Source organism: Ambystoma mexicanum, chromosome 2q (genome assembly GCF_040938575.1).
Source record: "Ambystoma mexicanum isolate Mex_15411 chromosome 2q, UKY_AmexF1_1, whole genome shotgun sequence".
NCBI lineage: Eukaryota > Metazoa > Chordata > Amphibia > Caudata > Ambystomatidae > Ambystoma > Ambystoma mexicanum.
In genome coordinates, this window is record NC_090924.1 from 110,736,207 (window position 1) to 110,762,271 (window position 26,065).

A 26,065-nucleotide genomic window follows, 5' to 3' on the forward strand; every position below is an offset into this window, starting at 1 on the left:
ACGTCAGCTTCTGGTCACCCTGGTATGTCTCAAACTGTTCCTAGTGAACCTGAACCCATGCAGATTGGCGTTATATGTGGACGTTTGTCATCCGCGGAACGCGAGAATCGCCGTAAGAACAATCTATGTATGTATTGCGGTTCCGCTGAGCATCTATTGGCCTCTTGCCCTAAAAAACCATTCAAAAAAGCGGGAAACGCCAAAGCTCGGCACTAGCAGGGGTTCCTTTGCCGAGTACCAAACAGGACTCCGCTTTATATGTCGCCTCCTCTATAGAGATAGCAGTTTCTTTGGAATTCAACGGAACCATCGTTTGTTCAAAAGTTCAATGTTGGACTCCGGTGCTTCTAACAAGTACATAGACAACACGTTCGCTGCACAATCAGGTATTCCCATTGTTACTAAAGCAGTACCCGAAGCTGTTAATACAGTTGATGGGTCAGCTTTGTCCTCTGGTTTGGTAACGGAAGAAACCATTCCTATTAAGGTAACTCTGCCTGATGGTCACACTGAATACCTGGTCTTCGACGTGATAGCTGCTCCTCAGTACCCATTGATTTTGGGTTTATCGTGGCTCAGATTGCATAATCCTCATGTTGATTGGGTAACCGGTCACATTCAATATCCATCGGCCTATTGCAATAAAAACTGTTTTTTGGAGTCGAATGTGGTGTCCACTCCTGTGTTGGCCTTCCTTGACAATTCTCCCAGCATTGGGGCACTCCGCTCTAACACCGTCCTAGTGCCTTCTGAATACAATGCGTATTCCGATGTTTTTGATAAGGGTAAAGCGGAGGTATTGCCACCACATCGACAATATGACTGTCCCATTGACTTAATGGTGGGTGCCAAGATACCAACTGGACGGGTTTATTCACTTACTCCAAAGGAAGATGCAGTCCTGAAAGAATACATTGACAATGCTCTCGCCAATGGTTTTATTCGCCCTTCTCAATCCCCGGCGGCATCTCCTTTGTTCTTCGTTCCAAAAAAGGAGGGGGACCTCGGGCCTTGCATTGATTATAGGGCTCTCAATGCCATAACTATTAAGAACCAGTACCCATTGCCTCTAATCAACGTCCTTCTGGACCAATTGGGTGCTTCTGTCATCTTTACCAAGCTGGATTTGCGGGGAGCATACAATCTTGTGCGTATTCGACAAGGTGACGAATGGAAGACCGCCTTTAAGACCCGGTACGGTCTTTTCGAATACCTCGTTATGCCGTTTGGCCTGTGTAACGCCCCCGCAACCTTCCAATACTTTATGAATGATATTTTCAGTGATTACATCGATCAGTTTGTAGTTATTTATCTTGACGACATACTGATATATTCAACCTCCATCCAGGATCACATTACACATGTCATTAAGGTTCTCCAAAGATTGAGAGAAAACCATCTATTTGTAAAAACAGAAAAATGCATTTTCCACACTTCTGAGGTCGAGTTCCTGGGTTACGATATCACCAGTCAGGGAGTTAGAATGAGCCAGTCCAAAGTCAAGGCCATTCTAGACTGGCCTGTACCCGCCTCTGTCAAATCCTTACAGTCATTTCTTGGTTTTGCGAATTTTTATAGGCGGTTTATACATGACTTCTCTAAGACTGTAGCACCTCTCACTGCCTTAACAAGTTCCAAGGTTGAGTTTCTCTCGACGACAGAGGCTCAAAAGGCTTTCGATCTGCTAAAAGAATCCTTCACCACTGCACCGGTTCTACAGCATCCTGACCCTGGTTTGCCTTTTATAGTGGAGGCGGATGCCTCCAACATGGCAATTGGTGCTATTCTTTCTCAGGTCTGCAAATCCACTGGAGCAGAACATCCTGTGGCTTTCTTCTCCCGAAAATTGGCCCCTTATGAAAGAAACTATACAGTCACAGAGAAAGAACTTTTGGCCATCAAAGATGCCTTTCTGACATGGTGGCATCATCTACTAGGGGCCAAATATCCGGTTTGTGTTTATTCAGACCACAGGAACCTTCAAGCCATTAAAACGATGAAGTGTTTGACTGCACGGCAGGCCCGATGGCATTCATTCTTTGCCCAGTTTGATTTTCGGATCTCATATCGTCCTGCCAGAGAACACACCAAAGCCGATGCTTTATCCCGGCTCCATACGGTTGTTACCGAAGATTCAAGCAAACCGACTTTATTGGCTGATAAAGTGATTTGCAGTTGCCTTGTTCAACCATCTTTGAAACAAGAAATTATAGATTGGGTATCTCAGAATCATAAAGATGTACAACATCTGAATTTAGATATTCGTGGTGGTCTCCCATACTATAATGGTCTCTTGTATCTACCAACAGAAAACACCCGTGCCAAGGCATTAAACTGGGGTCATGATTCATTAGTCGCGGCCCATCCTGGTCAGAAGAAAACACTGGAATTAATCCGGAGGTGGGCCTGGTGGCCGGACATGTCCAAAAATGTGATAGACTACGTCAATACTTGCTCTGTTTGTATCCAAAGTAAGGGATCGCTCCAGAAACCAATGGGGCTCTTACATCCTTTGCCAGTACCCCATAAACCCTGGTTTATGATATCCATGGATTTCGTGGTGGAATTGCCTCCTATCCAAGGGTTCGACACGATATGGGTCGTGGTGGACTATTTTACGAAAATGGCCTTGTTTTTGCCTTGTCAGGGTATTCCTTCTGCGGCTTTTCTAGCTGATCTGTTTTTGAAACATGTGTTCCGGTTTTTTGGTTTACCCTCAGTGGTCATCACCGATAGAGGGTCACAGTTTGCGTCTCGTTTCTGGAAAGCATTATCAACAGCTCTCCTAATGGATGAACGCATGTCTAGTTCCTACCACCCTCAGACAGACGGACAGACGGAACGGGTTAATGGTACAATGGAACAATTCCTACGGTGTTTGACCTTACAGTACCAATCTACCTGGCTGGAAGTACTGCCCGCAGCCGAATTCGCATACAATAATTCGGTACATTCTTCAACAGGGACTTCTCCATTCTACGCCTTATACGGACAGCATCCAAGGTCCATTCCAGCGGACCTAGAGTCTTCTGGCATTGTTCCTAGGGCTGACGATAAATTGAAGGAATTGTCATCCTTGCATTCTTCTATTAAAAAGAATCTGGAGAAAGCACAGGCACGTTCCAAACAATATGCAGATCAAAACAGACGTCCGTCTCCACTTTATAAAGTGGGTATGTCGGTGTGGTTATCCACCAAGAACCTGAGAATGCCGGGGAAAAGAAAGCTGCTGCCACGTTTTGTTGGACCTTATGAGATCAACAAGGTGTTGAATCCGGTGGCTATACGTTTGAAGCTACCCTCGCATTGGAGAGTACATCCTGTGTTTCATGTGTCCTTAGTGAAACCGTTCGTGGCCGGAACTCGGCTGCCTGTTCGGCCTGTGGCTCTCTCTGTAAAGGGTTCCGAGGAGTATGAAGTACAGGCCATATTAGATATGAGAATGCGTGCAGGGGTTCCACATTACCTCATCGATTGGAAGGGCTACGGCCCGGAGGACCGCTCTTGGGAACCTCTCGCTAATATCCATGCACCCGCTCTCCTGCGCCGGTTCCACAATTCCAGGGGGGTGGCGCGCCCTTTGGGGGATGGCACTGTCATGCCTGCTAGGCCCTCTCACGTCCGAGTTCAGCACCCTACATTTACAGCCCAGAGATCAGCCAGACCATTTTATACTCGGTGGCGACTCTGGGGAAAGATTCCTGGTAAACGCCTTCATTTCCGCTAAAACATGGCGAACTTCTTTGTCAAACACACTGCACACATTATCAGTCCATTCGATAAGTATGCGTGAGTATCACATGACTGACGTCAACGCGCTACTCACGCATTTTACGTCAGCTGACTCTTATTTAAACGGAAGTCTCCCGCTATTCGGCGCTTCTGATCGTTGTTTCTTGGATCTCCGTTCCGGAGCCTGGTTCTACTTTGCTTCTAAGCAGCTTCCAATCTGCTTACCCTCTGCTAGCTGGATCCGCGCTGTTGTTCTTCTGGTCTCCAGTTTCATTCCAAAGGTCCCAGCCAGTCTCAGTTCAATTGTGGACATTCATGTTCTAGGATTACCTCCTCTTCCAAATCCTCAAATTAATTCTACTTTCAAGAACTGTGCACTGAACTTTATGGACGCTATCCGGTGTGCACCAACCCGTCCCTAGTGCGGCTCTCGTTCCGTTCGGGTTAGTCTCCTTACTAACCTCCCCTTTTCCTTTCGTTGGTTTTTTTTATTTTGGATATCCTTCCTGGAACTCTAATTTCATCCTCCAGTCCACACAACTACAGGTTAGTGCATATCCTTAATCTGACACATACATTGAATTAGGTTAAAATTGAATAGTGATTAAAACATATTATTCTTATCCTACAGACTGGTGAATCCATCCAATATCTGGACCTTTCCACTAATTACTCTTTCAGGCTGTGTTTGTTAATTATAGTGTGAGAGTGGCATTGGTTGGAAGGTTTCAATCATCAAACTCTTCTCCTTAGAAGACATTCAGAATAGTCAATCGGGAAAAGCTCTACAGGAACTCAACTTGTATCCTTTACATCAGAGTATCCTTTTTTGGTGTCGTTCTAATTATATTCAGTAACTACAATAAATTCTGTAATCTGAATCTTAACACCATGCTTGCTCTTGCGGCTCCACCAGCGAGGGTTCGACACCATGTCAAATCCTTCTTCAGTTTTAGTACAGTTTCTTCCAATCAGCTGTCGAGAACCATTAGAATGGTCAAAGGGGTTTTGATAGGTATTCGGTATTGCTCGGCACCTCCTCCTCGTCTCAGTACTAAGTGAGTGGTGAGGTGGCAACTCACTAGGGATCTTCCTCTTCTCAGTACTTTCTACCTTTGCTGATTTACAAAAGTACATAGTGTATGAGGGTAGGAGTGGGGAGGGAGGGAGGAGGTGAAAGGAGGTCGGGTTACTGTAAGAAGGGGTCTAGAGTCAGGTGATAGGCGGGAATACCACATTCTCTTCCGATAGTCCTTCCTCCCTAGTCCCATAGGTGGGATCCCTCTCCATGAGATCCTCCCACTGGGTACCACCAAAAGGGGGAATTTTGGTTAGTAGCCGCACCGCCCTGGCCTCATGGGAAGGGCTCTCCCTAGGGGAGAAGGGACATCTGAAGATTTGTCACAGCCATAATACTTTTGGTCTACTGGTCAAACCTTGGACGGAGGTTCAGTCCAGATACAATTGTCCATAAAGCAAAATAATGACATTCGGGCACAGCCGCTTATTTTAGTAGATAGTTCTTAAATGCCTAGACGGAATTCAGTTTCCACATTCTCAAAAAATATTTCCCTACTCATTGTATATTGTTATGCGATGGAACAGCAGGGTGTAACGCACAGATATTTAATTTAAAGAAAACGTACTTCTTGCTTCCCAGAAATCTAGACCCTTAACTCACCTTGCTGGCAAGAATGCTGATTCTGCTCCCATTAGAGTTGCACTTCAGGGACATGATGCAACCAAAGCCCGGCACAAACTCTGCTAGGTTCTTGGTGTTGCAGTGGGCCTTTGCTTCCCTGTAGGAAAATATCATATTAACATATAAGATGTTTGTATTACGATTGAGGTATCTGACAGCACAGACAGAAATTCTCAAAAACAGAAAAAATAGTCATGAGTTTCAGTGATGCCGGAACAAGCCGATTCACACCAATGATTTAGATTACATAAGAGGAATCTTTCATTTTTTTAAAGTTAACTTTACTACCATAAAAATGTGAAGTCTGCTTACATTGGGAATGTTAAGGTACAAATACTATAACCAACTAAACTATTTCTGTTATACAAGCAATGTCCATTACACTACACATTTAATTTGAACTCACAATATACCACAACATCACAACAGTTGCTTTAAATATTAGGTTGCTCACATCCATGATGTAGCTGAAGTGAGTCTTGTGAATTAGTAGTATTGTGTGAGTACAAGTTATATTTGTTGTATTATGGACTTTTTATTAAGGCAATAGTTAATTTGGACTGCGCGCTTACATCCTGCATGAAGAAGAGGGGGACAAAGATCGGCAGCATATCATCTTGTAGCGTCACATGAGTCTGCAGTCCGTGGAAACGCAGTTTGCTGTTCCATTTACTAATAGAAACCAATGAGAGGCAGAATGGAGGACATCAGCAAATAGCTGATGCTCTAGCACCTTTTTAACCAATGGCCACAATAATCAATGATACAGTGCCAAATTGGCAGCTGTATGCACCAAGTTCCAAGCCAGCGAACCAGAAGAGAACATTTTTACTGCCCTAGACATGTTATTGAATGTCTATTAGTTGATACTAAAGGAAACATATTAGGCTTACACCTCAAAATGGCTGCATTTACCACCAAAACAGCTGATGCAGGATGATCAGACAAAGAAGTTGAATTCTCTTTCACAGGCCTAAATGTTTCCATCACTTTTCATTTTATCACAAGAGCAAATTATGGTCTCTCCCAAATATCTGTAAAAAGATCTTTAAACATCCCTGCAAAAATGTATAAACTGTAGAGCCTTCCTAGGTGCCTTAAAGCAGAAAATAAATTACCTTATAATGGTATTACATACAAAGTACATTTTGCATCTTCATTTCCAAAGTGTCTGCTGCCTTTTTCATCAGTCATACCTCAGGAAATGTCCTATGAAGGTGAAACAGGCACAAACTCTTTAAAGGCCATCTACACAATGATGTTCAGAATGTGTAGGGAGCAAGTATCATGAATCACTTCTAAATGGAAAATCTCTTTCTTATGACCAATTCAAAGTACCTTTTGGTAAGATGTTTGAAGTATCTAGGGGTCCACATACTAAGCCTGATAAGTATCCACCGGTACAAACAAAATGTGGTTTTATTCTAATTGTGGGTTATCTACATGAAAGCTTGGCTTCGTTAACACTGATGGCACCTTTATCCACCAGTGTTAATGATTGATCAACAGTTGAAACGCCAGAATCCATGGTCTTCAGACTCAATGCTGTAGATGTATGTGGCATCTATTTCGTGGTAATTCAAGTACACCATCCATAAGGTGTTGCACTGCTCTAACAGGTTCCCTAGACACACTCCAGCTTCTCTGAGACCGATGGCACTAGAATTGCAGATCTGCTCCCTATGACTGGTGAAATGGAGGCCTGCACAAGCTGATACTGTAACTCCTGACATACATAGAGCCTCTCCAGAATATAAGACTTCCACCTACTGGCAAACAGAAGCCACAGAAGTGGACTGCATCATAGGTACCACTGATTCTACCTTCTCCAAGATCAGTCCTGTAATGTATGGCACCCCCCTCGCAAATGATATCAGAGCAGTTTCCAGCCCTTAGAATAATTTGGACTACAATATTGTGTATACGGCTGGGGTGCACTGGACAAATGTCCCATCATCTCTTTTCCTTGTGGGAGTGCCTATGATTAGAATATCTGGACTTACTTCAGGGGCACACACTCTGCCTCTAACAATTTTTCAATGTCAGCCTGCCACAGAACACCATCTGGAGCCTTTCTTAGGTTGCAAGGAACAAGCAAGGTAACCTCTCTCTGGATCCATATGGAGAGACTAGACTATTAAGATGAATGCGTATAGACTTTTCTCCCTCAAACCTCTGGCTCAAGTTGTCATTCTGCAAAATGCCTTGAATATTTTACTCTTGTGACCGGCGCCCTAATATCACAGCCATCATGTCTGCCCATTTTAGGCGTCATCCCTGTACAACTGTCAATGTGAATCATGAATACATTTTATTTATTTTAGAAAGGGGGGTATAAGGTATTCATCCTTTGACTGTAGGAGCCCAATATCTCTGTGCAGTTCCAATGTACCAAGTTGTGGCATTGACAAGGAACTGTTAGCTTGAGGCAGAAGGCACTATGTACACTTAAGGGTTCATCACTTACCGACAGAGTCAGATGACACATGTATATTGTGCACTGGGATATGGGTGGTGCCTAGGCACTTTGAGGCCTGTAAATAATTCTGACAGGTCAATTTCCCGCCACACATTGGGTAGAAATGGTCTAAACCCCTATACTTCCACACCATAGAGAGCTACTCATACATATTTCACTCTAAATAAATAGAGTATTGCAGAGGTAAGCCACCCAGTTTTCCCCACAAGCTTAGCAGCGTGCCATTCACTTGTGCTGTCTTTGTTGCCTGGCTTGTTGATGTGCAATATGCATTTTAGGTTACATGGAAATATGACTCCTAGGTAAAAGAGGTGTTTGGCCCACTATATATTAACGCCTGCTGGCAATATTGAACACAATCTTGAGTTATAAATGCTGATCTGCATAAAGTTTGATTTAGTAACATTTAATTTCAAATCTTCGGTAACCATTAAAAAAAGTATTGCTTAACCAATGTTATTAGTTGGTGCCATCTGGAGTTTTATTTGTTGAGTGTTGCCATCATCCAGACACGTTACATTTTATTTTGGAGAGAAAGGTTATTAAAAACCCTTGTAATAAACTTTTGTGCCGAGTCGCAGATCTGGAGCACAGTGGCAGTTTTACCCAGCTGTCGCAAAAGTTGTTAACCATATGCCTGTATTTGGTGTAATACGAATATTTCATTTCTATCAAAAGTCTCTAGGGATTTGTGGAACAATCCCAGTATTCAGTTGTTGCTAAAATCCATCAATGAAAACCTTAAGTGGTACACACACAAACTATCCCTTCTGTGAAAGGGACTACCTGGTGGGTTTAACATTGCTTAGGAGTTTTTGGAAGATTGTTAAATATCAGGTGTTTCTGGGTCAAAGATTATTCTGCCCTTGTGTGTACGTATTCCAAATCCAGAACTATTTTAATTATGTCACATATAAACTATATTGTGATCTCTGTCAGATGTATATCTAGTCTCTGATAAGTAGCACTAATTCCACGCAATAAACAAGAGAGAACATCTGAACGCTTGCAAATAATTTTTGGATGCATTTTTTATTTCAACAACTGGGAGGCTTGAACAGGGCTGTGGATTGGAGGATCAGCATTTCTTTTAAATTGGGAAACTAAGACCAATTAACTACCAAGACAATGTTCCTGATGTAGACATCACTATTCACGAAACCGATAAGATCACATGATTTATCACTCCCTTGCAACATAGTGAGCACTGGATCACCACAGTTGCTTGTCACAGCAGAATTTCACAGAAAGCCTGAGACAAAAGTATACGTTCAACACACTTATATTTTTAATAAGGGTCAGTAAGAGGAATGCCCAGTGCTCTAGATCAGATTTGAAAGTGGGAGTATTTTACTCAGTATTTTTTAAAGTTGGGAGTACATTTTTTTTTTGCGAGTAAAAATGTAAGTCCAATTCCCAATGGGATTATTTAATAAGTGAGTAAAAATATGCTTTAACTGGAAAACAGACCTGTTTTTGCAATCATTATTTCTTTGCATCTAGTTATTCATTCACAATAAAAGATACTGGTCTTCCGATCAGGCAGTAGAACAAGTTACTTACCAACTGTAACGTTCTTCGACTGGATGTTCCTCCCACGTATTCCTTATCCTTGATAAATCCACTTCCAGCTTGCTGGCATCAGAAAACTTTTTCCCACTAGAGGGCGCTGCGCGTCGACCTTCCTCGAGTCAGTGTCCCTTGAAGGCCTCCGTATCAGCGTGGAAGTCATCATAGGTATATATAGTCTCCTGCAGCGTCCGTTGCTCAGTTCCGTTTTGAGGTGCTGTGTTTGTCCAGTATGAGATGGTTAGGACCCTTGAAGGAGCGTAGGCTGCAACTACAAGGGAAATTTTACTGCGGGGTAGGATGAGAGTGGCGATAAGGAATATGTGGGAGGGACATCCAGTCGAAAGAACGTTACAGTTGCTAAGTAACTTGTTCTTCGAATGGATTGTGTCCTCCCACGTATTCCTCATCTTTGATAGACTCCCAAAGCAGAAATGTGTACAGGAGGCGGAAGTAAAATGTAGTGACTTTTTAAGAATGCACAGAATGTAACGCACCTTTTCCAAATTTAGTCTCCTGGCTAGTGGAGGAATCTAGACTGTAGAAATTGGTGAAAGTATGTGCGGACGACCATGTGGCAGCCGCACAGCTGCCTTTAATTGGAACTACTCTTTGGAGAGCTGACGAGGCTGCGATACCCCTGGTTGAATGAGCCCTGAGGTGTTGAGAAGGATCTTTTCCTGCCAATTTACAGTACTCTATGATAGTTAGTATTATCCATCTTGAGATGGTCTGTTTCGTGATAGGTAAATCTAGTTTATGTCCTGCATACCCCACAAACAACTGATCTGCTTGTCTAATCCTTGCAAGTCTGTTAATGTAAAAACTCAAGGCACGCCTTCGATCTAGCCTGTGCAATCTCTCTTCCTCTTTCCCAGGGTGAGAAGGAAGGTAAAATGAAGGCAAGGTTATTTTTTGTGTGATATGAAATTCGGAGACAACCTTTTGGAGGAAATTCGGCTTCACTTGAAGAACTACTTTATCTTTGTGAAAGATGGTATGTGGAGGTTTGCAAGATAAAGTTTGTAGTTCGCTCACTCTTCTGGCAGAAGTTAAAGCCACTAAGAAGACTGTTTTTAGAGTGGGAAACCTTAATGGACAGGAATGAAGAGGTTCAAATGGAGTGCCCATTAGAAATTTTAAGACTAGATTTAAATCCCACAAGGAGTTGGGGGGGGAAGAATTTAGTCAACCCTTTCAGAAACTGAATGACTAGAGGCAACTTGAAATATGAGGGTTCTTCAGTGGTGCGTTTAAAGATTGATAACGCGGTGAGTTAAACCTTGATTGTGCCAACTTGAAGTCCTGAATTTGCCAAATATAGAAGGAAAGATAACACTATCGGTGTACTACATGAAAAAGGGTCAATATCCTTATCTCTACACCAGCTGCAGAATTTGTTCCAACGGCAGCGGTATAAAGATTTAGTTGCTGGCCTTCTGTCTGAAAGCAACACCTCGATTACGTCATCGGGAAGGTCCCAATCTTTGTATCTCAACCTTTCAGAAACCAAGCGTGAAGGTTGAGAGTCCTGATATCTGGGTGGAGAACCTGACCTTCCTCTTGCGAGAGAAGATCCTTTCTTTGTGGAAGACGAATCGGAGGACAGATGGACATGTCTAGAAGATCTAGGTACCACGTTCTCCTGGCCCAATCCAGGGCAATTAGAATCATGGGTTTCCAGAATCTCCTGAGCCTCCTTTTTACGTGAGGAATGACAGGGACTGAAGGAAATGTGTACAGAAGTAGAAACTCCCAGTCCACCACAAACGCATCTCATAGAGCTCCTCTCGGGGGAAATTCCCTCGAGCAGTATCGTTCGCATTTCTTGTTGACACTCATTGCGAACATATCCACCCGAGGGATTCCCCAAAGGTTGAAGATCTCTTGAAGGACTTCCTGAGCTAGTTCCCACTCGTGGCACACTGTGGTCTGCCTGCTCAGAGCGTCCGCCGCCGCGTTCTTCTCTCCGGCTCGGTGAATTGCTGATAGAGAGATTCCTTCTTGAATTGCCCAGAATCAGAGCTGCATTTCCTCTCTGCACTGTGGCAGTGACCCTATGCCTCCTCTTTTGTTGAGGTAGTGCATGGCCACTGTGTTGTCCGCCATTATCAGAATTTTGTTTTTCCCTGTACTGATGGCAGAAAAGCTTTCAGTTCTAGTCTGATTGCTCTCAGCTCCAATAGGTTGATGTGCAGTCTGGACTCCGAAGGAGACCAATGACCGCTGATGGTTAAGTCATTGGTATGTGCTCCCCACCCAGTCAGTGAGGTGTCCGTGACTACTGTTATCTCCGGCAATGGTTGCCAAAACGGTTCTCCTTTCAAGATGTTCTCCTGACAGACCCACCACTGAAGGTCTCGTGCTACTCTGTTCGGGCTTTGTTGGAGATCTGACATCCTCCCTGAGAATTGTGACCACTGGGTCCTTAGTGCCCACTGGAGAGATCTCATTCTGAGGCGAGCCTCTGGCACTAGGAAAATGCAGGATGCCATGAGGCCGAGCAACCTCAAAAAATACAAGGCTGGTAGATGCTGGACATTTTAAAATTTGGTCACCATCTGTAGAATATCTTGAGCCCTCACCTCGGGTGATAAAGCATTTTCCAGGGATGTGTCCAGGACTGCTCCAATGAACTGGAGTCTCTGTGATGGTATCATCTGTGACTTCTTTAAGTGACTTCTTTAAGTTGAAAGAGAAGCCCAGCTTGTGGAGGAAGTGGCAAACAGAATCTAGATGGATTTGAGCTTGTTCCGGGGACACTGCTCTGATCAACCATTTGTCCAGGTAGGGGAAGACATAAATCCCTCCCCTCAGACTTGCTGCCACGACCGCCATTAACTTGGTGAAGACCTTCGGGCGGAGGTCAGCTCAAATGGCACAACCCGAAATTGATAGTGAGAGCTGCCAAAGGCGAACCTCAGGTACTTTCTGTGCTTGAGATGGATAGGCAGATGAAAGTAAGCATCCTGATGGTCCAGAGATACCAACCAATCCTGAAACTGGAGGGCTTGAAGGACCTTGTCCTTCCTGAAGAATTTGTTCAATTCTCGTAAGTCCAAGACGGGTCTGAACACTCCATCCTTTTTTGGTATTAGGAAGTAAGGGGAGTACCAAGACTTGTTTCTCTCCGCTACAGGTACGGGTTCTATGGCACCTTTCTCTAGCAGATCTAAAATCTCCTGCATAAGGAGCAGGTCTGGAAACTTCAAAGAGTTTCTCCCCGGTGGATGACTCTGAGGAGTGCGTAGAAAAGGCTGGCAGTAACCCTGGGCAACTGTTTCCAATGCCCGAGCATCTCACGTAATAGCCTGCCATTCTGTCAGATGTAGAGTTAACCTGCCTCCTACTGGTGTTTTGTGTGGAGAGACCTCAGAGGGGTTTTGGAGCGGCAGACGCAGATGCTGAGGGTAAGGCAGCACCTGCTGTTGCAGACTTGATACCTTTGACCCGTCCACCATGTGTAAATCGTCTCTGGCCCCTTTGAGCTGGCTGCTCTCTGCCTCTTCCGAATGCGGAGAAAAAACGAAAGGGCTTTCCTCTTCAGGACGTACCTGTGGGGCGGTTTGGAGTTTGACAAATTGCAGCCCCAAGGGATTTTGCTGCCGCTTTGGAGGTTTGCAATTTCTCCAAACTCATCAGCTTTCTTGCCAAATAGAGAGGTGCCTTCAAAGGGCATATTTAGAAGTCTGGGAAGTACATCAGGAGCAAAACCAGACTTCTGCAACCATGCAACTCTGCGGATTGTGGTACTAGCCTCCATGGCTCTGCTGATGCTGACGGACTCACACATTGCAACCTTCCCATCCTTGATATTCAAGAATGCGTCTCGTTCCTCCCCTTCTGGGAGACGGTCAGCCGCTGATGAAGCACACTCCCAAAGGGTGTGGCTGAATTTCGGCAGCGTGCAAGTGGCGTTAACTGACTTAAGTGCCATGCTGTATGCCGAGAAGACTTTTTTGGCCATGGCGTAAAATTTCTTGTCGTCCCTATCTTGTGGTATTGTGGGGTATGCCGATTTACTGCTTGACGAAGTCGCAGCCTGTACTACTAAGCTCTCTGGGCTTGGATGCTTGGTTAAGTACAGAGGATCTGAGGCCGACATTATGTACTTCGCAGAGAGCTTTTTCTTTACTGCAGGAATAACCTCCAGTGTTTCCCAATTTGTATTTATCTTTCTCTGTAATGCTGCATGAAAAGAACTATAGGGTCTTCTTGAGGTCCTTTATCCAAGATGCCTGTTAAGTCATCTTGTTGGAAAGAGGGTGCCAGTGCTGACCACCCCATAAACTCCATAATTCTCGCCATAAGAGATCTATAAGACATCTCTGCATGTTCTCCAGGTTCTGGCCTGCCGAAGTCAGCCTTTGGAGAGGTATCTATGCCACTGGTATCCTGTAAATACTCCTGAAGATCTTTTTATCTGGCTTCCTCTGATATTAGCTCATCTGGAATAGGAACTCCTGTAGTTTGTAAGCCAAACGGCCTTTCATTATCAGAGTCTTCCCCTTCCTCATTAATAGAGTACAAAGCTCTGCAGTAGTCAGAGCGTGGGTAAGGGCTAAAACCCATTTCAAGTGATGAGGGAGCCAAATTTGTCAACACTGCTTCAGATAGGGTTGTAGTTGTCGAGGTAGACGTCATAGGTCTCAGCAAACTTACAAACGGTGTTTATATACTCGAGTATGGCCTCGATGTCGTTGAGAGAATCGGGATTCTACTCGATGTTGTCGATGTGGCCGAAGCCCCTTTCAACGCCTCCAAAGGATCCTTTGACGCCCCGAGTGCCGAGGGTGCGGTCGGGGTATGGGGCTTCGATGGTCTCTCCTTCATCAGGGTCGATGACGGCATCGATGACACCGTCTTATTTGTCGAAGGGCCCTTGTCTTTACTCAAGGGTTCATGACGCTCTCAAGGGTTTTTATTTGCCGAGGTCGACGACTCATAGCGTTTCTCTTTTTCGGGTCTTTCGCCCGAGGTTATCACCTCCAGGCATCTCCGAGGGGGACAAGGCTGCGTTCTCGAAGACCCTTGGCATTTGTTTGTGAAATTCCTCCCACTTAGCTTTAGAGCTGTGTTTAGTGGGGCAGGTGACCCTTTCTGGTGAGTTGGAAGATGAAAAGGAAGGTGATCTATGACGCCTCTTCTTAGTATGTCTCGATCTGGATGAGTGGTGAGAACCACTATGACATCTCGAGCAGGAATGTTTTCTCAGATGGCGAGTAGACGAATGTCTCGACTCGGCTGAGGACAATTTCGAAGGGGTAGAGGATTTACCTGTCTTTTTCCAGCTTCCCCCTACGCTCCCTCAAGGCTTTCACCGTCATGGACATACATTCCTCACACTCCGAACACTGGTGCTCTGAGCCCAGGCACCACAGGCAGATCCTGTGAGGATCGGTTAACGACATCTTTTTTCCACAATCCCAGCATTCTTTGAAACTGGATCGTGGCGTCGAAGCGGATGAAGATGCCATCGTAGATTCGAAGAATTTTTCAAGAAAATCGAAGTTTAGGAAAGATTCACTGAGGAACCAAGCGTTGCGTCTCCGAGGCTTCCGAAGTGCGGAAAAAATGAACTGAGCAACGGATGGTGCGCAAGACTATATATACCTATGATGATGTTGGCGCCGATATGTAGGCCTTCGAGGGACACCGACTCTCGAAGGTGTCCCGTCATTTTTTCAAAACCCAAAGTTTCAAAAGCAATTTTTGAGAATACATTTTTCCGAATAGTCATTTTTTCAAATAGCCATTTTTGCGAACTTTTTTCGACTATTATATCTAAATTATGATTTCTGGTTAAAAAAAATTCTGGAGGCTTATAGTTAAAATTAATGTATTTTTATTTTTTAACAATGTGTCTTTTTAAAAAAAATTATATAACAATCTATTAACTATTTTTTTTACAATTTATTAACATTTTATTTAATCATAAGTATTATATATGCATTAAATAACTTTTCTTAACTTAAAACTGTTATATTATTTGACCAGTAGATGGCGCCATTGGATAATTTATTGTAATTTTATTGATTTTCTGTTTTTGTATATTTTTGAAGTCCTACGTGCAACGTATGACGTTTATGTAATTCGTGCGTGGATGCCATTTTGCGAGTTCCTTTCTTCGCGTCGGGCGCTTCTGCTGGAGCGCTTCATTTTTTGGGGATAATTTTTGTTTCTTCTACTTGGAATGTATTTCTTTGGACTTTGCAATTTTCATCGTGGATTGGATCTTTTTTTCTAATATTGGATGGATTTCGTTTTTTTGATGGTTGGTTTTTGGTGCAGATTCTGGATTGCCGACTACTTGGATTGGATCACTATGGACAAATCAGACTTTTTGGGTGATTTTTTCATGTGGATTCTGTACTCTGGATTTGCTTGGATTGGGGAATTATGGTGAAATTGGATTTTTATGGCGATTTCTTGGTGTGGATTTCGGATTACGCTGAAACTTGGTGTTTTCGTAGAGTTTTTACTCATTTTTTCAACATTTTAGGTTATACGATAGTGCTTGTAAATAGTTTATAGCATCCATTGTTTCAAATTTGTTCACAATACTCACTATACATTCTTCATAATCTCTATTTTTTTTTAATGTGTATGTTCCATTGAAATTGTTTGAGCTATTTTAATTTCTTGTGCTGATTGTTCCATCTTTAGGTGCTTTATGAAATGCCACAGATTTGGGTTGTTTATTTTAAAATTTTTATTTATTCTGCTGTGCCATCCTTCTTGAATGTTGTTGGTTCTTGCTCTGTTTTCTTTCACTGCTTGGTAGCAGTTCCATACTGAAATTGCATATTTTGCCCTTCTCCTTGTTCCATTTCGTGTTAGTTGCCCTATCCAGGTGCTTTCCACGTAGTCTAGTAAATCTGCAAATTGTTCTTCATTTATTTTAAAGTATTCTGTGTCAATTAGAGTTTCGTAATATGTAATTACTTGGTCTTCTTTAACAATTACTAATGCAAATATGTGTTTTATGTTGTGCTGAAATTCGCTGTTCTCCATGTATTTTGATTGCAGACCCAATTTTTGTATTTTTCTCCAAATGGCCTGGCAAAATGAAAAAACATCCTTGGATATTTGTGTCAGGGTATATTGTTCTAAATGCTTTCATTTGTCCTTGCTTGATGTTCATTACCACTGTATTCGTTTTCTTTCCTGGAATAGCCTCTTTTAGTTTGCCAAATAGACATCTGTACAATTCCTCAGTTTTATTCAGCATTAATACATATACCAGTGGGTCTCTTTTATGCTGCTGTGCATACTATAAAACTGTAGAAATGGGTCAGGACATGCTTTAAAGGTTGCGCCGCCATGCCATAATGTTGAATTTCCAAGATGTAATAAATTGTCATTAGGTGTAAACATTAGTATTTTTTCTTGTTTTATATCTGTTGTGGCGAAGAGAAACTGTTCCTCCTTTTCAGTTTTTTAAATATTTCCGGTATATCTATTTCAGCATATGTATGTGGTGCCATTGGTAGGTTTTCTTTTAGTTGTTGTTTTCTATTAATGCTACATTGTAGCAGTTTTGTATTTGACATCTGAGCTGCAACATGTAGCGGGATCTTTTCACATGTTCGGCTTACTATCGATACACTTGCCTCATTTTGATGTTTCAGCATTTTTCTTTATTTCATTTATAGTCTTTTTTTTATCAGTATAGCAGTATTATCTGGCATATGATTGTGCTCTCCACTGCTTCTTATCTTTTCCTCTTCAGTAATTGCTCTTCCCGTACACTTTGTTTTGTTGTACTCTGTACATTTTACAGTACGTTTTTTTCTTTGCGCACCATTTCCCGACTGTACGTGTAACCTCCATATACTAACTGGTTTCCAACCATTTGAGACTTCACATACTCGATCGTGGTACTCATGTATCTGAAATATCGAAATTACTGGTTAATTTTGTTTTCATGTCTTTCTTACAGGTCATATTTTGTCATTTTTTTGGTCATTATTCCTTTTGTTTACCTGTATGTTTTCTGTCACGCAATACGATGTTCGTGTTAGCAGGTGTCTTCGTTCTCCGGTTCTCACACACACTGGCAGTTTGTTTTCAACTGTCAGCTGTGTGTCAGTGTTCACATAAGGTTTGTTACTTGTCGTCAGTTGCTAGTGTTTTAACCCTTACTTGATCGGCTTTGCTAGTACTATATGGTTTTGTCTCTTCGTGGAGGAGTTTGAGGGTTGGTGGGGACCCCCATTCATAACGTGCACATTTGTTCGGGACAATTAACCCTCTCATGTTGTACCGAGTATAATTAATTAATATGTATGAAGCTTTTGTTTCGACTGAATGACTTTTTACATGATTTCTATTTGATGTTGAAACTTTTACTTTCGATGCTTTTGTTTTGAAACTTTTGTTTGTCAACACTTTTTTTTTCAGTACTAGCACTATGAACCCGACTCGAGGGACGGCGACGCGCAGCACCCTCTACTGGAAAAAAAATTCCGAGGCCAGCAAACTGGAAGAGGACTTATCAAAGATAAGGAATATGTGAGAGGACACAATCCATTCTAAATAGTAGTTTCTTCCTGTGGTACGACTGATCCAAACATATCCATGGAGCTGTGGGGGAGAATACAGGGGCACAAGGTTAAACATGTCCATTTCCTATTTTTTGTTGGGAGCATTTTTACCCACAATTTTTATTTTTTGGGAGTGCTGGCCATTTTCTAGGGCGTAAAAGTGGCCGATACACCTCTTTTTGTAGGGCTGGGAATGCCTATAGATAAGTGGAAATATTAAAGGTAACAATATAATAGTGTATGGATTGTGAAGTAAAACAAGGATCAATGTCTAAACATCGTCTTTTCATAAGCAACGTAGCATAGGGCTGCCCACCAAATGCTAGCTCTCAAAAGGTTACTCTCTATTTTTTCCCACACCACTGAACATTTCTGAAGGTAGGGCTACCCTCATTGTCTGTTCCTGCTGTGTGGACAGTCGCTGACAAACACCCTCGTGCAGCCCCCTCCCACCGCTCACATTACTCACCTAACCCCCCTGCATGCCCTCCTTCCTTGACATCCGCCTTCCAGGGTGAAGCGCGATACACCCTTCTTCTTCGATCTTTTGTGCGTCTAACTTCTACCTCCTGACAACCTCCAGATCGCAAACGTAAAACTAATTAGGTGAAAGAGCCTAAACGAAGACGACCCAATGTCCTTAACCAAATGTCCAATCCCTAGTATAATCCACAAAGTTGTTCTGGGGTGCATGCACCTGAGAAAATATCTTTCAATGGACCCAGAGTGTAAGGAGATTTAAAGTGTCCCAACAAACTTCTTTAATTGACCTTGACAGATGATTCAGATGCTGATGTTTACCCTGGAACTCTGTAGCTTTGTGACATTTTCCTGCAAGACTGTGAAGTTTTCTTGGGTAGGATTTGTTTCCTGCCTACCTGGGTCCTTTAACGGATGTAATAATTCTAACCCGCCAGTCATGTGTCACTCTCGTGGACTGGTATCTGCAACAGGCCTTCTGAGGTCTGCAGTGTTACAAGTTTGCTTTCAGCTGTGGTAAGTTAGCATCTAGTGCAGACACTACAGTAAAGACAGTAAAGACATCCCTTCTCTGCAGCTGTTCCTTAGGCCTTTCAGAGAGAGGAACACACTTTCTTTGTACAAAATCCTCGCGGGTCTATAGGCCTTCTTCCCATTACCCATCTTGGTACTACTGCCTTTTTGAAAGCTACCACATGTGTGTTCTGTTGATTCTACAGATATGTTATAGCATTTGTAAAGCACTTTAGTGCCACTGTGATGACCACAAAGAACAGAGTCATTCTCGACCAACGTTGTACTATGTAAAGTGAGTAACATAAGGGTATCTATTCTCACTTCTACTTCCCCAGTATCCTCTTCTAAGGTGGCAAGGGCATCGTTCTTGGATCCCGACCCTGGGGGTGTAGAAGCGAGGGAGGGGATTGGGAGTGGGGTGCCCACAGGAGAGACATGGTATCCCTGTTTCCTGTTAAGGACGAAGCTAACCCTCCCCCAACCTTTATGGGTTACTATAAAGCTGTTCCCCTCATTTCCCCACATGTGACGCTTGACAGTACTGCGACGAGGAAGAGGTGACCGAGTAATGAACACTTCACCATTTCACCACTTTAGTACTGGGACAAGGAAGATGCTTGGAAAGGTATGCAGTGATTTAAACGAATAGAAAAAAACAAACAACAGTTCTATCTAAACATTTATATATAGTCTCGGGAGGATAGCTCAGGGGCAACACGCTCACCTTGGAAGCAAGACGACGCAGAGCAACACAGGTTCGATCCCTGGGTCTACGCTTAGAAACCTCTGGGTCTTAGGCACGTTATAAATAACCAATTATTATTATTATAAAGACAAAAATACAGAATATTTCAAATAGATGTATGGGTGTGGGGTAAGGGGTTAAAACGGGTGGGGAGGCGGTTGGGGTAGGATTATTAACAAAAGAAAACAGGGGGGCTGGGGAGGGAACCCCCAAATAAAAAAAATAAATAAATACAAAAAAATCCTTATTTTTTTCATTGAAACTGTTTAGATAACGTGTAAATTCTGTTCATTAAAATCACATATAACCGCCTGGTGCTGTGAGGCACAGGCTTCAGGTTCAGGCTTGTCCCTTTAATTATGGTACGGCAAGTCTAATTTGACATCAACACCTGCAGCCTGTCAAGGGGCTCCAGGTGTATAAAGGGAGACCAATGGAGCAGAGAGAAGAGCAACAGGGAGGCCTGTCTGGGAGAGACCAGCAGGGGACCTTGTTACAGAGGAGGAAGCAGTGGTGGGACCGGAGAAGGAGCCAGGACGCCGGCAGACATTCCAGAGGACTTCAGGGGCCCAAAGTAAGGGGGCTGTGAACTTGCCACAGGTCTGGAAGCCTCTGTGACAAAGAGCGAGTAGCAGGCACTGCATGAAAGCATTCAGATAGCTGGCGTGCAGAGGAAAACACCAGGCAGGCAAGCAGTCTCACAAAGGTGGACTTCCAGGCTTCAGAGTGTCATAGAAAGGTGGAGTAGGAACAAAACCCCCCTCAAAGTGAACTTTTATGAGTGAATGCAGTGCGGCAAGGCCAAAGACTGGCAAGTGGTATGTGACATGTGATAGCAAAGCCAAGAGGTGACAAGTTAAAGCCAGAGCAGTGTAAATCTGCACATAAAAGACAAGAGGGCGATAAAGAGGAACTGAGTGAAGGTGACTTGGTGCACAGGGACAAATAATGAAGAACCCCTGTGGGCTGGATAGCCCAGGGATCCTGTTTACACGACCTGTGATGATATGATATGTTAAGTCATTTATAACGTGACTGTACACAATAATTTCTAGGAGTGACAGGACAAGGGAGGGAAGACAGAGGGAGGACAAGACAAACAATCTTACTAGGCCTTGTGTCATTCAGATAATGCAAGTGCGACAACGCAAAAGGGGAAGTTAGAGGCGAAGGTAGAGATCAGGTGGGCCAAAGGGGCCAAGTAGACATTGAAGAGCCAGGGTGAGAGGATAGAGCCCTTGGGAACACCACGTGTGGAGAGAGAGGTGGTGGAAAGAAAGGACCCAAGTTGAACCTGCGAGGGACGGTCCAGGAAGAAGGAGGTCAACTACTCCAAGGCCCAGCGGTGTTGCTAGGTCTGGAAAAGATATGGGGCTATCCTAATGTCGGGACTGTCGGGCCTCGGAGCTAGCCAGCCTTTTGGTTGTTCTCCCTGAGCTTCTATCCGGGGCTACAAGCAAAAGACCCGGGGCTATAGCCCCTCTAGCCACCCCCTAGCAATGCCTCTGCCAGGGCCTGATCCATGATGCTTAGGTTTTCACAGAGTCGATTGATCAGGATAGTTTGATTGACTGTGTCAAAAGCAGAGGAAAGGTCAAGGAGGGTGAGGACAGAAGGAAGGCTGGAATCAAGATAAGTCAGCAGATCTTCACAGGTGTTAAGGAGAGCAGTTTCCATGATCCTGGCTGCCCTGAAGCCCGACTGATGGTCATGACGGTCATGGAGGCAACCAACAGATTCAGGGTTGAGTGCAAGCTGGGAGATAGCCAGCTTCTCCAGGAGTTTGCCCAGGAAAGGAGTGATAGAGAGTGGGTGATAGTTTGCCAGACAGGAGGGATTGGTAGAAGGTTTTTTAAGCAGAAGGTGCACAAGGGAGTGTTTGAGGAGAGAGGGGAAAGATCCAGTAGCGAAAGAGTGATTGCAGAAATTGGCCAAGGTTGGAGCGAGGATGTCAATGTGGTCCTTTATGGTTCTGGTGGAACAGAGGAGAACCTGTTTGGACCACACTTTCATAGATCAGACTTATCTAGAAACATTGTCAGGTGTTATCGGGGAGAAAGAGGAGAAAGGAGGAGGAGGGGGAGAGGTGGCCAGAGGAAGGGACAGGCAGCCAGAGGAAGGCCGAAAAAGGTAGAGGGGGAGGAAGAGGAAGAGGAGAGAGAGGACATGATGTGCTGAGCTTTAGTAGTGAAGTGATAAGCCAGGGCCGTACAAAGGGCCTGGGAGGGGACATGCAAGTTGGAGACTGCAGAAGGATTGGCCAATTCCTTGCAGATTTTAATGAGCTTGGCAGTGTTCTTAGAGGCTGAAGAGACGCAGGCTTGGATGTGGACTCTCTTCTTGGACAAGACAGAGAGTCTATATTGTCTTTTGTGCAGGCTGCAGGCCAGTTTGTCAGAGGATGCACCCGAAGTCCTCCATTTCCTCTCAGCCATGCTGCACTTGCGTTTCAGGACGAGGTCAGAATCATACCAAGAGTTGCATTTGGAGGTAGGCTTCAGACGGATTCTCATGACAGGGGCAAAGGCGTCCAGAGTGTTGATGATAGAAAGATGTAAGTTAGAGAGGGCTATGTCAGAGTGTGAGTCAGTAGCAGGAGTAAGAGGAGCAGAGAAAGTAGAGGCAAAGTCATCCACAGACAGACGCCTCATGGGCCGAATGACCGAGAAGGTAGGTGGCAGTGCTGGGTTGGGTTAGCCTAGGGTACAGAGAGTCTCAGGTGAGAGGAGAGCAAAAAGTGGTCTGTTCAAGAAAGAGGAGTGCTGAGATACTTAGAGAGGGGGATGTTGAGGAGATGAGAACATCCAAGGTGTGTCTGACAGAGTGTGTCAGACCAGAGGGTAGAATGGAAAGAAAGCGTGCCTCAGGGGTTGTAGAAGAGTCCAGAGGAGGGATTAGATGCCTCCAGGTGGATGTTGAGGCCTGCGCAGGAATGACAGAAACAGGGACCCCCTCCAGTAGTATCAGAGCTACTCCACCTCAGAGTACTTTGGTTCTGAGTTCGGAGAGGATCTTGTAGCCATCAGGGAGTAGAGTGCCAAAATGTGTGACAGAGTCGACTGTGAACCATGTCTTGGTGAGAGCAAGAACATCCAGGTCAAGTTCTTTGAGGAGATGGCAGATTTCAGAGGAGTGTTTGACAGCAGAGCGAGAAATTAGAGTAGCGACTTGGAGCAGGTTGCCACATTTGAAAGACTTCCAGAGAAGGGGTACAGGCATGAGGTAAACCCATCAGACGTGGTAGATGGGCCCGAGAGTGGGCAGAGGTGGTAGTAGGAGGAGGAGGAGGAAGGTGCCAGAGAGGAGGCGGAAGAAGGAGGTGGCAGAGGAGCCTGAGAGGAGTAAGAGTAGCAGGAGAAGGAAGGAAGTTGATAAGGCACAGGGCACTCCTATCGAAGAGGAGGAGATTGGGCTGAGGGCCCTGGGCCAAGACAGTGCCATAGACATTAATGATGGTCTTGGAGGAGTCGACGGGGGCCAAGGGAGCCTCCCACTGAGTGCCACCATTAACGGGAGAGGAAGAGATAGGAGAGAGGGCAAAGACCGTATGAGGGGTCCATAGGTCAGGTAAGGGAATAACAAAGAGGATGTCGGTGAGAATCTGTCTGGAGGAAGCACTGTAGGTATCAGCGATAGGACGTCCTGGGTTGGAGACTTGAACTTCTTCCTACCAGACTTAGTGAGAGGGATACAATAGGAGATAGAGAAGCAGTTAGAGAAAATGGGAAAAAGAGAGAGAGCACCATAGAGGGTGCGAGGAGGCAAGTAGGAGGAGGGAGCAAGCGAGGGAAGAAGGGAGCACAGCCCAGTGCAGCACAATGCAGGGGGGTGTCACACAGTAGGGAACACACAAGGGGAGCAGAAAGGTGAGACACAATAGTACAACAGTACCCTCTCCGGGGTGGGGACCTAGATAGTTGGAGCGAGACTAAAGGGACACAGTACAAGAGTAGCTGCAGTGCATGGGAACCTACAGAGTGGGTGAGAGCCTTGTGGGACACATCACACAGTACAACAGTAACCCCAGTGGATGGGAACGTAAAGAGTGGGAGAGAGGCTAATGGGACACAGCACACAGTACAACAGAACTGCAATTGCAGGGGGCCTAGAGAGGGAACAAAACACAAAGTACAGCAAACCGCAAGCGGGGAGAGCCCAGGGTTGTGCAAATACAAAGTATACAGAGTCAAATAGTTTGGTGGAAAGTATGCGCACAGTTTGGGTAGTTTAATAGAAAGCAGTAGTGGCTGCTCCCACTTCCCGCACCTTTCTTACCTTACGGCCGCTGCTGGTCTACGGCTGCGCCGCATATTTGCACTTTGCGTTGCTGCCCCTACCGGTCGCTGCAGGTTGACGGCTGCGCCACATACTCGCACCCTGCACGCTGCCCCTTCCGGTCGCTACCGGTTGACGGCTGCACCACATACTCACACTCTGCACCACTGCCCCTTCGTTGCCAAAAACCTGCGTCGCACAACACTGCGCCCTTAGCCAATGCAGGCTTTGCAATGGAGGGTCCAATCCTCACTTCTTACCACAGAGGGTCTGTGCGGTCCAACAACTGCCCCTAAACCAGCGAGCCCTGAATGCTGACAATCACGGACATTGTGAAGCAAACCAATGAAAAGCACTGTAAGTTAACTGGTGAGGCAAGCCAGAAAAAGGGTCATGTCAACCTTAAGTTGTGTTAAACTTTTTAAAAAGACTGCAAAAAAGGATACGTAAAGTCTTGGGGAAGGGAACCCTGAGACTTAAGGAACTGCACATATTGTCTTGAGCACTGAGCCTCAAGACGTTTTGTTTTTGAAATGTGTTGCTTGGAACTTGGGGAAGGGAACCAAGAGGATTGTTTGGAACTGTATCACTTTGAACTTGAGAAAGGTAATCTTGAGACTTTTATGGAACTTTCTTACACTTGGTGAAGGGGAGCTGAAAGAGAGCTGCGAGCTGGAAGAAGCTCTGAACTTTGAGTTACACCCTATTTCTTTTATTATTGACATCCCTACACATTGTTTAGCTTTAGCTGTGTGGGCAAGTATAGGATTCCATGGTTTAGTTTTAGAATTTCAAAAGCGCATACTTACAAAAGCACCCCATGGTACATTTCTAGAATTTCAAAAGCATTTACTTACAGAAAGCACTCACTCAAAAGGTCCATGTAAAAATTCACTTTTAGAATTACCAATTAACCATTTGAAATGAAAAAATTTGCAAAGTGATGTTTGGGGTTATGTTTTGGATAAGATTTAGACTATGTACATTTTCCTTAATGAAACTAGCAGGAGGCCTTTGTTTCCCCAAAGCAAGATGGAGTTTCCATTCAGTAACAATGATTGGAGGAGATGAATGGTGAGGTAGTTTGGAATTCTTACTGGAGTTTTAAACTGCCTTTCATTCAAGTTTCACTAAAGACAGGTTGCAGTTTCTGTAGCTCTGTATATTTGTTAATCAAATTAACTCAGTAAGCTTAGAATCAGAGACAACCCTTATGAGAAGAATGCAGGCAGCAGAGGCAGCAGCATAATCCTGTTGCTCCTGACCCTCTCCCTTTCTGATTGATGGTGATTATGAACTCTAAAAAGAAAATTGATTCAGCTGAAAACCCAGTGCCTAAGAAACCAAAATCTGCTTCAGGGATGGAGGAGACACCTAGCACACAGGATATATATTCCTTGTTGCTGAAGATGGCCCAGGATCTTGGAAAAGTTGTACAGGATGGGAGTGATGTCAAATCCACTATGTAGGATGTTTCCCTGAAGGTATCACAGTTGGATTGCCGGGTATCAGCCTTGGAAAGTGGATCTGCAACCATTACTTCTGAGATGGCTGGTAGATTCAGGGCCTATAACAGCCTGAAGGATGATGTCCAGAAAGGAAAGGACAAACATCTTGAACTGGATTTGAAAGTCAGAGCTAGGAACCTGAGGCTGGTTGGTGTTGAGGAGGATGTCTCAGAGGACTTGATGAAGCTAGTCTTGGACATTTTAAAATCTTCCTTTCACTATGAACAGGCTGTATTGGGTGATCTGGATAATGCCTATAGGGTTGGCAGAAATGATGGACCAAAATCCAGTCATATCCTCATTTCATTCACATACACAAGGATCAAAGAAGAAGTGCTTGGGTTGGCAAGGAGGAAGGGTAAAGCCTACTATAAAGGGAAACAGATTTTCCTCTATCGTGATTTTCCCAAAGAGACTTTGGCCATACGGAAACCGTTTAAGGAGGCTAAAGAGAAAGCCAGGCTTGCTGGGGTGAAGGCTTTTCGTAATAGGAATAATGTGTTAACACTTGTC

General features: G+C 44.3%; 1 protein-coding gene across 2 annotated transcripts in view; it reads right to left on the reverse strand.

The window, feature by feature from the left end:
• IFT140 (intraflagellar transport 140) overlaps positions 1 to 26,065 on the reverse strand; it is a 2,226,364-nt gene that overhangs the window by 955,912 nt on the left and 1,244,387 nt on the right. For both annotated transcript variants that reach the window (XM_069646971.1, XM_069646972.1), the window contains exon 14: positions 5,414 to 5,531. In XM_069646971.1, the coding sequence (XP_069503072.1) occupies positions 5,414 to 5,531 (118 nt within the window). The remainder of the gene's footprint in view (positions 1 to 5,413; positions 5,532 to 26,065) is intronic.